The 13,016-nt window shown below is 45.2% G+C and overlaps 1 protein-coding gene across 2 annotated transcripts in view; it reads left to right on the plus strand.

The window, feature by feature from the left end:
* The first annotated feature begins 5,980 nt into the window (after nt 1-5,980).
* The window catches only part of Tbc1d9 (TBC1 domain family member 9), a 105,105-nt gene continuing 98,069 nt past the window's right edge, over nt 5,981-13,016 (plus strand). The window contains exon 1 of one of the 2 annotated variants that reach the window (XM_040734857.1): nt 5,981-6,238. In XM_040734857.1, the coding sequence (XP_040590791.1) occupies nt 6,109-6,238 (130 nt within the window). In that variant the 5' untranslated portion in view covers nt 5,981-6,108. The remainder of the gene's footprint in view (nt 6,239-13,016) is intronic. The other variant, XM_040734856.1, reaches the window with a different exon arrangement.

The following is a 13,016-nucleotide window of genomic DNA, read 5'->3' on the forward strand; positions in this document are numbered from 1 at the left end:
AGGAGGGGAGGGAAACAGAGAGGGACCTGGTGAAGCAACCTTGTTTCTAATTTAAATTAAAAAAATATATATGTATATGTATATATATATATATAACTTGGCATCTTCCTTTATAAAAATATATATCTGCATTCTATGTCAAAAAGATCAATAAAAATATTACTCCTTTTAAAAAAGTTAGTTTGGGAGCCAGGAGATATTTGTTTCCTGTCCCCTGAAACAAGGTGTCACTATGTTTCCAACTTGCCAGACTGACATTGACTTAAGACAGCTCCTGCCTCAGCCTCCCTAAGTGTGACTATAGGTATGTGCCACTAAGTCTAGTGGTGGCTTCTTTGTCTCCCTCTCCCTCTCCTTTCATAGGTACAGATAATTTAAATAACGACTGACTCTAATTATCAAGAAGTCAACCCACTGAATATTAGAAGGAAATAAAGCAAAATATATTCTTGCTATGCAGTGTCAAAGTGCATTCAAGAAGAGAAAGTACCTCAGAGACAATTGCCAGCTGTATAGTTCCCTTATGTGCAGTCTGTAAACATTCATCTTTACATTAACACTGATTTGCCTTGGGGAATTGTGATGGACCAGCCTGTCTCCATCTTAGGCTTCAGCCATTTTATAGCAAAGACAAAGCAGACTCACTCCCGCTTGTAATTAAACCCCTGTTTCTCAAAGATTTGGGCTGTGCCCCACCTGTAATCTTAACTACAAATGAATGTTCCAGGAAATCGGAACTATGTCTTTGCTTCTAAAAGTTATTATAGCCATCTTGTACCCCTATCTTTGGTTTCAAAAACTTGTTATGACTACCTTGTTAAGACCCCCTTGCAACTGTGTCTTTATTTCAGGAGGAACTAATTTGTCACGCTTAACTTCTGCTTCTGTAACCCCACCTAGTTTTCCCACTAAATCCCCCATTTGGAAACTCCCTACACCTGAGCTACAAAAAGCTTGTCTTGCTCACATCCAATGATGATCTCTTGAACCTGTCTTTAGAGGTTTGAACATCAGTCCTACCCCACAGGCTTCTGCTGCAAGGATGTATCCAGGTACATGAAGCCAAGTAACCACGGACTGAAACATCAGGCCGAAACTAATCATTTCTCTCCTAGGTTGTTTGTGTCTGGTATTTTGTCAAGGTAAGACAAAAGCATGGAGTAGTGTGTCAAGTGACCCCAGTTAAGTCTCTCTGCTTCTCTGGGCCTTACATCCCCTTGTATATAAAATGAAGGACTCGTGTCCTAGTTTACTTTCTGTTCCTGTGATAAACATGGTGACCAAAAGCAACCTGGGGAGGAAAGGGTTTATTTCAGCTTGGGATTCTAGCCAACAGTCAGCCCATGAGGGAAGCCAGGTCAGAACTCACGGCACTATTGTAAGCACAAGCCATTGAGGATAGTTGCTTACCGGCTTGCTCTCTGTTCATGCTGGGATTGTTTTCTTACACAGTGCAGACCACCGGCCTGCCAAAGGTTCCCACCCACAGTGGGCTAGGCTCATGTATCAGTCATCAATAGAGATAATCTCTTACAGACATGACCACAGGCCAAGCTGGGCAATTCTTCAGCTGAGGATCCCTCTGTGTGTTCTGGGTGATGATAAAAAGCTAACTGGGACACTCAGTGTAACATTAACCAGGGTTTCCTGGGGTCTTCTTCTCTCTAAATCCAGGAAAGCAGTTGAGGTTTAGAAATCCAGTAGTTATGTAACTACATCTTTGTTGGTTACCTACAGACTCACAAATGCTAATTCTGGGGGCAGCATTTGCTCTCTCCTTTTAGAATACCTGCAGTAAATAATTTTGAAGCAGACTGATCCTCCTGAGACACAGAGGCATCTTCTCACTCTTCCCCAACCATTAATGCTTGCTCTCTTTGGTGACAAGCAATTAACTAGAAAATGAATCTCTGTATGGAATATTCCTTTTCACTGTGTAAGTATATGTCACTCCGGTTGATTTAATGAAGAAGCTGACTGGCCAATAGATAAACAGGGTAAGGTTAGGTAGGGGAGCCAAACTGAGAATCCTGGGAGGAGCTAGGGTGCAGGTGGGGGAGTGGAAAGCAGATTCAGAGAGAAGCGAGATGGGCATGCTACACACACACACACACACACACACACACACACACACACACACACACACACACACACACACACACACACACACACACACACACACAGCTACCGAGCCATGAGGCAAAGCGTAGATAAGAAATACGGTTTAATTTAAATGTAAGAGTTGGCTAGTAACAAGCCTGAGCTATTGGCCGAGCATTTATAGTTAATCTGTGTGGCTACTTGGGAGTGGTTTACAGCACAGAAACTTCCCCTTGCATCTCTGTCCACTCTGCTTATTCTGCACTTCATGCTCCCCCTACAGAAACTCCTTCCCTTCCTTCTGTGAACACAGATGTCTCCAGCCATGGCCATCTGCCCCAAGTGACTCTGATGAAAAGAAGTGATGCTTCTTCATTCATCTCTTTTTTAAAAATTTCGAGAGCATCTCAGAATTCAAAAGTAGAACAAACAAGCGAACAATGGATGGAAAGAAGGGGCCACAGTTATACATCAGAGAGAGTTTGAGGCCTTTCCTTGCCCCTTCAATCCTATCTGTGAGGATGGCCCTGGACATAGATCTGTCTCTTCAGCCACTTAAAACTGGAAGAAAAAAAAGTGGCTTCGGTGTTGTGAATGAGCTGTGTTAACTGCGGAGCTGCCACTGTGCTGACTGGGCCATATAGATTTTCCAGATGCCTTAGTGTCTTGGACACACTGTTAGGAATCCTACATCCAACATCAAAGCTCTTACACAGGCTCAGATCTCCACAACACCAGAATTTTCTGTACCAAGTGGCCATACTTCTTCGATCTTTAGACAGGAGAAATTCCAAGGAGGCGGCTAGAGCTGTTATCCTTCCAGACTTGCAAGGAAGATAGGGCCATTTAAAACATGTGGTCCTTATGAAGATGTTATCTTCAATAGGGACAGGGGGAGGGGAGCTTCTTCTGGGAAGTGACAGTCCTGTACCACTCTGCCTGGTGAATTACCTCTGCTAGAACTGGAACTGAATTCTCCACTGACCAAGCACACCAGGAACCCGTTGGGGGATGAAGAGCTAGTAAGACTAGTTTCCTACATCCACATTCCCTTTGCCCCTGGGAGACCTAGGTCAGGAAGGATGGGTGTGTTTGGGGGATGTGTAGGTACAAATAAGACAGTGATGTTCCCAAGAGTGAAACATCTCAAGGAGATGATGCAGAGAACTTATTGGGGAAAGAGAGAATTAGGGGAATTGCAGGGGAGGGGTAAAAACTGTCAAAGACAAGTTCAGGACCCCCACAAGGTCACCCGGGTCAACTCCAGTACCAATCAGTAAATTACTTGATTGCTCAGGGGCTCAGGACTCTCTGTGTTGGTTCTTTCCGTCTAGGGAGAAGTAGGAAGTCTCAGGGCAGTCGAGACAGTTACATCATTGACCCCTAATTTAAGCATCCATTGCCTGTTTTTCTCTGCATGCAAAATGAAGACATGTTTGGGCTTAGAAACAGAATGAATAGGAAACTAAAGACATTCATTTATCTCTCAGAACTGATAGAATAGTTAGGGCTTCTATAGATGGTCCCGAATTGAGAGATAGTTGATTATTTGTTTGTTATAGAGTCACATTTTAATAATGGAGCAGACAGCAGGGTTAGATAGTCTATGGAGACATTTGTGCCCCCCTTTAAATGCCATACTTTTGGAATAATGTCTTCTAAGAAATTAGAGTTCCCTCCAAAATCTCGTGCTGGAAGGAACAGGCTAAATTCAGTCTGGTGCCAGTTAGAGAAGGTGCTTGTGCCCCGGAAATATATTTCATAGAATCAGTGCTTATCAGATCACCACCTGGACAGTCCGAAGCAAAGGCAGTGATGACTGGCAGGGCCATTCCCTCACCTGAAATGCTCAGATGAGTGTCTTTCCTGTCCTCCATCTAAACCTAACCTTCACAGTCTAAAAGGACCCTGAAGGTGGACTGGGACACAGGAGGACAAGCCAGCAAACATCTTTGTTCTGGTCCCCAGTGTGACCATACTGAGGAATCCCCTTTTCTCATCTTTTCATTGCCTCTGGTCTGTTTAATTGGGTGTCTGGTCCAGCTTGTTAGAGCCACCAGGGCACAGGCTCTGCCGCTAACAAACCTGTTAAAAGCCAGGTGCTAACAAATCATCGCAAAGGCCTGGTGTGAGTGGATCACCACAAACTCTCTGTGATTTCTCCATTTGGGGCAAATCCCTTCTACGGAAGGTTGTTTGATAGTCTGTAAAACATGCCTTATTTCTTCCAAGAAACTAGAAAATAACGTGTGTGTTTGTGTGTGTGTGTGTATGAGTGAGTGTGTGTGTGTGAGAGAAAGTGTGTGTGTGTGTGTGTGTTCTTTCTGCTCAAGGTCCAATTTTGTTCTCCAAGCATTTCTCTTTTTGTGAATTTGTATTATCATTATTATTATTAATAATAATAATGATGACTTCATGTTTTAATCTTCACAAACCAGACATGCTTCTATGTTTTGTTTAATTTCTGTCTCTAGGCCACAGGTATAGTACACATTCTGCTAAATGAATGAGTGGGTAACTGAATGCATGTATTGCACAAGAAAAAAATATTTTGGTGCCAAGAGACTAAAGAAAAGCTAAGCTAAATTTGCATTTTAGGGCATGTAGAGGCTTTGGTGTCAAGCCTTATGTTTGATCAGGATAAGAAGGCTACCAATGGTGCTGAATTTGGGGGTGGAGGGACACATTTAAATCGCTGCTACACAAAATTTGTTTGAATGGTTTAGTTATTTGAAAGGAGGGAAGTTCCATGATTGGCCAATGTTTAGGACATTGCAGAGTCTGGTAAATTCCCAGCATCTGAGAAGGGGAGCCTCTTTTGATAAAAATACTTCTCTGATCTCTCGGGTGAATGTGTTTAGTCGCATCAGAAATGCAGGTAGATAAGCTGAGACCACAGGGATCTATTCCATGCATGCAGCGAAAGAGAAACCGTTAAGGATGAAGGAGCCTCTCTGATTTAATTTTCTTTAAAAAAAAAAAAAGTATCTGTCCATTAAGTTTGGATGGACATCTGAATTCTGCCATGGTAGTCGCCCCCCACCCCACCCCCCAAAAAAGCTGCTTGTGTCCAACATAGGAGAATTAGTTGGTTTAAGCTTTTGGGCGGCTTCCAACTTCGCTATAGCTCACACCCTGTAGGTCAAGGAAAGAAGTGATGTAATGCATTTAGCTGGGCCACTTTAATTACAATGGAATGGAGGGGGAGGGGCTACCGGCGGTGACAAGTTTAGCGCGTGACTTGGTCCAGGGATGCAGGAAACAAAAACATTACCAACCATTGGCTGCGTCCACCTCGGACTCGGATCTCCAGCGCCAGGTCTGGAACCTGGGAGCGCACGTTTCCGGGGCAGGGGTGGCGCTGTCCCGCTGAGCGTCAGCCTTGAGCACACACGCTGCTACACGCAGGCTCTCGCGGGCGGACAGCGTCCTCCGCGCTGGGATGGGCGTGGGGCCCAGAGCTCCGCACTGGGTCCCCACTGGGCTCGCACGAAGACACCCGCGGTCACCCGGGTTCGGGGCGAGCGAGCCGAGCTGTTGTCATTCATTCGCTGTGTCCGGAGCGTCCTTCCAGCTCGCTGCCCCGACGCCAGGTGTCCGCGAGCGGTGATCTCGGGCTCGGCAGCTGGAGACCACGGCGGCCTGGGGGCTCGGGTCCCCGCACTAGCTCGCCCTTGAACACCGCCGCCCCCCGCGACCGAGCCCCGCCGCTTGCTGGCGCCGCCGCCGTGGGCCCGGGCGGGCTTCGAGGCTGCGCGCCTGGCGAGTGCGGCGCCGCGAGGAGGAGGAGGAGGAGGAGGAGGAGGAGGAGGATGCTTGCTCGGTCCCGATCACCGTCATCGTTCCCGGTCGCCCGCTGGGTCTTTGTCGCCGGCCGGGCGCCGCGGGCCGCCGCCTGCTGAAAGCCATCGCGGCCGCCGCACCCACGGCCGGCCGGGCGCGCGTGTGCCCGGGAGTGCGCACCAGTGTGCGGGCCCCTTTGTGCGACTGCCCACGGCCACCGGGACCATGTGGGTGAATCCGGAGGAGGTGCTGCTGGCCAACGCGCTGTGGATCACCGAACGGGCCAACCCCTACTTCATCCTGCAACGGAGGAAGGGCCATGGGGGAGACGGGGGCGGCGGCGGCGGATTGGCGGGTAAGGACGGGGCACTGCAGGGAGGCTACGCCCGGGCCCTGGCTGCGGACACTCGGGACGTCGCCTGGTCCCCCGGGCTGGGCCGCCAGCCTGAGCAGCATGGATGCCTGGAAGGCGTCTGGAGTTGTGATTTTTTTTTTTCCAGACTAGGAGGGAAATTATCTCTTTCCTGACCCTGTCAAGAGATGGGGTCTTTGCGTGGGCGACTCATAAGTGGGTTAAGATGAGAATAGCAAAGAGTGAATGAATGTAACATTATCAAGGAAGGATCTAATGTCGTATTGCATCCCCCCCCCCAACATATTGCTGAATGTATTGAGAAGAGAGATGGAAGACTTTGGTTTGGAGTCAGCTGTCTTTAAGGGCAATCACAACAATCAGGTGCCAAATACCCTTTTGTTACCAGGGAAGCAATCTGTTAAGAGGCTGATGTGGTCATTTCCTATATTCATGTGACCTATGAGGATGAATAAGGAAAATGGAATTCTTTTGTTGCATGGGATAAGTCAGAAAACAAAACAAGTTGTCTGGTTCTGGCCATATAACTACATTTTCACGAGTTAGTTACTTCTTAAACTCCTTCAACAAGATGTTATCAAGGTAATTAGCAATCACTCATAGCCCGGATATTTCCATATTAGAAATACCTTGTTTTATTAACTAGCTGGTTTGCATGGTGGGAGGTTACAGATAATACTGAACTCCTACTGTGCTAGAGATACCGGACCTTCCCTGCTAGTTACTACAATATTAGTCAATATTCTATTATCACTAAAAAGTTAGTGAAAGAAATAGATGGCTGTCTAGGAAGGAGGCTGACGTCTTGGGAGTTGAGACTGCAGATTCCCAGCGTCTGAGTGGTAGGTGAACTGCTCTGACATGGCAGCTCTTGTTGAAGCGTGCACACAGCTGCTATGTGTATATAAGCTGGTTCCCTACACATTAAAGTCCAGATGTCTCTGGTAGAGCATATGCTAGCACACCTATCTTTGAAATATTGGGCTAGTGCAAGCTTAAAAAAAAACATGTCAAAGAAAATCTGTAGAGTTTCAGACCTTGTTATGGAAGTTCTGACTAGTGGACTGGACTCGGAATGTTCCGGGGTCGTTTTGCAGAAGGTCTGGAACTTTACGTTTTAATGTGTGAATGTTAGCGTGTGCCTAGGTCACCTTCCTTTAAACACGGGACAAGATGTGAGTAAGCTCCAGGCAGACAACGCGCTTCTGCTGTTGACCCTGACTTTCTGTGTCCTCATGCACTAGCAGCAATCATCTTTCCCAGACATTTGCACTAGGGCGTGAAAAATTAGGTGGTGCGGGTTGTCTTCCTCTTCTGCTTAAACTTTGTTGTATTCTAATACTTAGAATTCCAGTTGGGGGCTCACTGGTTAACCCATGCTGTCCACTAAGAGCCTGTCATGGATGCCCTAGTCTATGAAGGTAGAATCCTATCTTTGTAAGTTGAGAACTCACTGCTTTGGCCGTTTCTGGAACAATTGAAATGATTTTGGAGAGTACAGATATTCCTGCCCACAAAAGCTGTTTCTAACCAGTGGTGGTAGAATGTTTGGTCTGATAAACCGGTACTCTCAAACGTAGCAGGAACATCTTTGAAGTAGTCGTATTGTATCTCTGATGTAATAGTGTGAGCTCATTCATTAAATTGCTAAATCATTAGCAAGTGTTTATTGGCAACTTTGGGGGTACCAATGTCACGATGCTTGCAGGTTAGTGGATGTCAGGTGATAAGACAGTCACACAAACCCATTTAAAGTTACCAGTGTGCAAGGCCCCAGCCAAAAAGCAGAGTCGAACCTCCATCAAATGAGAAAGGCTTATTGAGCAGTCATGAACACAGAGGCTGGGCTGCTTATCTGAGTCAGGGAGAAAGCAAAGCAAGGGAGGCCTGAAAGACACAAATCAGTGATTTGGCCAGGGAAATCGATGCTGGAGCCAGGGAGGAGGAAGTCCCTCCCAGAGGAAGCCTCCTCCTGCCGGAAATATAGATCACAAGAAGGGCGAGCATGCCCTGGTTACTCTCTCCCTGCCATCCAGCTTCTATCATTGTAAAATTCAGTGATGCCAACGGACGCTGGCTGGTCAGGGAGGCCTAGTGATGTATGTGGTCCCTTGAGGCTGGTCGACCAGGGATGGAATGGGGGAGTGGGTGACGGACTGAAAATGGCCAGTACGGGCCCCATAAGGAGAGAAGGTGCTGTTAGTTAGTTTTGGCCTCCAGGCCTAGGGTGGTTGGGGGGGGGGATTCTGAGTGAGTGGCCCTGACAGACCTGAGGAAAGCAAAGAATGGGTGTGTGAAGACAGGAAAGAGCCTGCGTTGTCAGCTGCGGGAAGATCTTAGGGCTTTTATATAATGAGCATTGAGACAGTAGGGAAACCTGTCCAATTTGAGCTGGCCAGGAATGGTCCACCAGTGGTCCTCATGGTAACTGGTCAGAAATTGCAGCTGGGGATGCAGCTCAGTTGGTAGGTGCTTCCCTAGCGAGCACAAAGCCCTGGGCTTGATCCCCGGCACCTGTGGTGGTGGACTCCATCCATAACCTGGCATTTCCGAAGAGCAGGCCGGGAGACGAAGAGTTCAGAGTCAGGCTGTCCGATGGCTCGGTGGACAGAGCTGCCTGCTGCCCAGCCTGGAGCCTGGCTTGGATTCCTGGGACCCACATGAGGGAAGAAGATCTCTGTCTCCTGAAAATTGTCCTCTGACTTCCACATGACACCACACACGTACACACGCGTGCGCGCGCGCGCGCGCGCACACACACACACACACACACACACACACACACACGAGCCTAGTAAGTACTGATTTTCCTGAAGACCTGAGTTCATATCCCAGAATCCACATTATACAGCTTACAACTGACTGTCACTCCAGGAGGAGGTCTGGGGGAATCTGATGGGCCTGGCCTCCTAGCACCAAAACATGTGTGGCATATACTCAGCATAGACACACGTGAACAAAACTAAAAATTTAAGTCTTTAAAACATAGTTCAGAAGTCATCCTTGGTTACATAGGTTCAGCTTAGGCTACACAGACTTTTAAAAACAGGAAACAAAACAAAAAATGCAGAAGGCTATGGAAAAAATAATAATGGTCTTGGGCTAGAGGGATGGCTCAGCGGTTAAGAGTCCTGGCTGTTTTTCCAGAGGCCCTGAGTTCAATTCCCAGCAGCTACATGGTGGTTCAGATGTCCTCTTCTGTCCTGCTTACGTACAGGAAGACAGATCATTCCATACATAAATAAATAAGTCTTTTAAAAAGTAATGGGCTAAAGTGGGGACATTTGCCAATTTAAAAGAAAAAAGCAAGCTATTCTCCATTGCAGATACTATGCGTAGTTATTGATGAAGATTTCCCTTGGACATGAATTTGAATTATTTATTTTAGCACTTTGTTTTCTTTTGGGTTTTCAAGACAGGTTTTCTCTGTGTATCCCTGGTTGTCCTGGTTGCCCTGTGGACCAGGCCAGCCTTGAACTCCCAGAAATCCACCTGTCTCTGTCTCCCGAGTGCTAAGACTAAAGGCGTGCACCACCACTGCCTGGCTTGTGAAGCACTTTTAACGGAAAATTTTTCAGTAGAAAGAAAGGAAAAGAAAATGATGTGCAGGATATGAGAAGTGAACACTTTGCAAACGATGCCAGGACAAAGAGGCGTCCATTACCACACTCTGCTCTCCCTCTCGTATAGCACTAAAAGCTACCTCACACTTTTTGCTAAACATGACTTTGCTTTTCTTCTGTTTTCCAACAAGGAACATACCCCTAAACCACGGTATTTGGTTCTCTAATGTTTTCATGTTTGCTTTTTTTTTTTTGAGCAAGGGATGAAATGGAACCATGGATTCTTCCCGGTGTTACTTGGTGATGTTTGTAAATCCTGTTGCTTGTGGCTTTTGGTAATGTGTAAAAAATCATTTATGGATTTCTATAATTGATTTGCTTATCTGTTGCATGGCTGGTGAAACCTTGGTGACTCACTGGTTTTATGGATGCTGGCTCTACAGCTTATCACAGTTCCATGGTACCAGTGGCCCACTGGGTTTTCAAATCTTCTAGAGATGAGTCCATTAGTGTGGGAGAATTCATTTTCCAAATCCTCCCCCGCCCATGGGGGCTTTAGTGTTGGAAACTTAGTCTTTTCCTTCTAGAAGATATAAAGGTAATCATCTCTATTATCTCCAGAAACTTCACAGTTTTAACTTCCAAGTTTATGTCTAATGCGCACTGGAATTTAATTTTTGCTTATCGTGTAATGTGGGAACCAAGTTTTACTTAAGAATTTTTTGGGGCACAGAGGGTATGAACATATTTAATCTGGCATAATTCTGCAGAAACTCCATTGTGTCCTTACTGCCCAGTGGGTCTGTTTTTATTATAATACAAGAGCCCAAATGTGTGTGGTCTCTCTGGGGCCTTGTTGGTTCCCTGTCAGTAAATTTTCTATCAACCACACTGTACTTCCATAAGAACTTATATTCAATAGGTCAAGTAGAACACATCTTATATCTTGTTGTTTGTTCTTTAGGGATTTCTTTGGCTTTCACAAATAATATTTTAGAATAATTTTCTTAAGTTTTACACAAGAAAACAATACCAGCAACAAAGGCTGAAACTGTTGGGATTTTGAAGAAGTTTCTATTGCATCTACACCAAGTCTTCCAAACTATGAAATTGGTATTCTGTATTTATTTAGGTTCACTAAGATTTCTCTGAGTACCTTGGAGAGGGCTCAGTGGGTAATTGCTTGCTGTGCAAGTACCAGGACCTAGTTTGGACCCCTTGTAACTATGAAAAGATCTTGAAAATACTACTCCTCTTTAATCCCAGGACTGAGAAGGATCCCTGAGACCAACCTGACAGCCAGTCTAGTCAATAGGTGAGCCTCAAGTTCCGTGAGAGACCCTGTCTCAAAAAACTACATTAGGAAAGCAATCTAGAAAAACACCTGAGCTTGACCTCTGGTCTGGATACACACACTTTTCTGTGAATAAAACATAGTTTTCTGTGTAGAAGTTTTAATACCTTATTTGATTTATTCATAGGTGGGCAATGCTTTAATTCTGTTGGATATCAAAAAATTCATTTTGTCATTTGTTTTGGACTGGGACCTAGAAATACTTAGTAGGCCTATGACCTTATATCCAAAAGCAGTCAGCTTGAATGAATGGCAGTTTTTCTGAACAATCTATTTGTGGTTCATATACACACAATCACAGCATCTGATAACACTGAAAGTTTTATTTTTTTCAATTTTTGTAATTTTCAGGCAACTAGGAATGGCGAGGTGACTGTACATACCTGCATTCAGTAGCTATATTTTTATCAGCAGCTCATTCGAAATAATTTTTTTATTTTCCATTGTTATCTTGTAAAATCTCAAGTTTCAAGTATTTTAAGAAGGTAGTGGTATGTAATGTGATCCCAGTACTTAACTGGTCCCATGTGATGCCCTCCCGCTGCTGGTGACAATGGTCTCTGCAATAATATGCCATGGTTGAGAAGATCACGCTACCACAATTCCTTGTCCCTCATTTGGTCATGTCTAGTGTCTTCAGTAATCAAGCGTTTTTCAACTCAACCCGGTTTAAAACTGAATTCTGGCCCAGCATGGTGGTGCACACCTTTAATGCCAGCACTTGGACGGCAAAGGCAGGCAGGTAGGTCTCTGTGAGTCGAGGCCAGCCTAGTCTATAGAGTGAGTTCCAGACAGGTAGGGCTACTCAGAGAAAGCCTGTCTCAAAAAACCAAAATAAATAAATAGAATAAAGCTGAATTCAGCAATTACAGAGAGTTTTTTGAGTACCCATCGTAGTTACATTTTGACCATTCTTCATCAACTTTTTATGTTTGCACTTTGAGGCGGTCTTAGTAGACGAGTTTATATAGTCATAACTGCGACATGTCCCCAGAAAAGTTCAGTTCTTTACTCTTTCTGAAGAACTCACCCGTGTCTCCTGACTTGCTTAACTTTTCATTACCACAGTTACAAGGGTTTCTTTGGTTAATGGTGATACATTCTCTTTTGAAAATTTACTTTCCTAAAATTTATTATTGTGTACATAGAGAATGAATGTGTGTGTGTGCATAAGTGTCTGGAGCGTTGTTGTTACGAATTCCTTTCACTTTGGGCTCTGGGAGTTGGTTCAAGTGGGTTGCATAACCCTCTGAGCCATTTTTTTTATTAATTTTTGTTTTGCGGGCATTGGTGCTTTGCCTGCACGTATGTCTATGTGAGGGTGTCAGATCTTGTAGTTACAAACAGTTGTGAGCAGCCATGTGGGTGCTAGGAATTGAACCAGGAGAGGAGCCAGTTTCCTTAACCACTGAAAAAATTGTTTAAATTTTTAATTTAATATTTTGAGATTTTGCAATGTAACTCTGGCTGGCCTGGTGTGGTAGTCACTGTGTAGCCCAGGCTGACTTTGAACTCATGGCGATCCTTCTCTGTCAGCCTCCAGACCCCTGGGATTACAGGAGTCAACAGCAAACTCCGAACTTTTGCTTTGACTTTTATCATCTTGTATGTTGAGCTCATCTCTGGTCAGCAGCATGCACTGTTCCTTCTCCCAGCCCTGGCCCCCAAGAGGCTTGTTTAGTCCGTGCACAAGTGACTCAGCTTATGCTTTCTGGAGTTTTCTACCTACTCTATGTTCTTTTTCCTTACCTTCCCTGCCTTGAAGAGGGATGTGGGAGCCATTCTTTTTTAATGTTATGTTTGCTGAAGGCTCTTTTAGGTAAAAGCTTTTGATGTACTCCAG

The sequence above is a fragment of the Mesocricetus auratus genome, unplaced genomic scaffold, assembly GCF_017639785.1.
Source record: "Mesocricetus auratus isolate SY011 unplaced genomic scaffold, BCM_Maur_2.0 Super-Scaffold_100041, whole genome shotgun sequence".
NCBI lineage: Eukaryota > Metazoa > Chordata > Mammalia > Rodentia > Cricetidae > Mesocricetus > Mesocricetus auratus.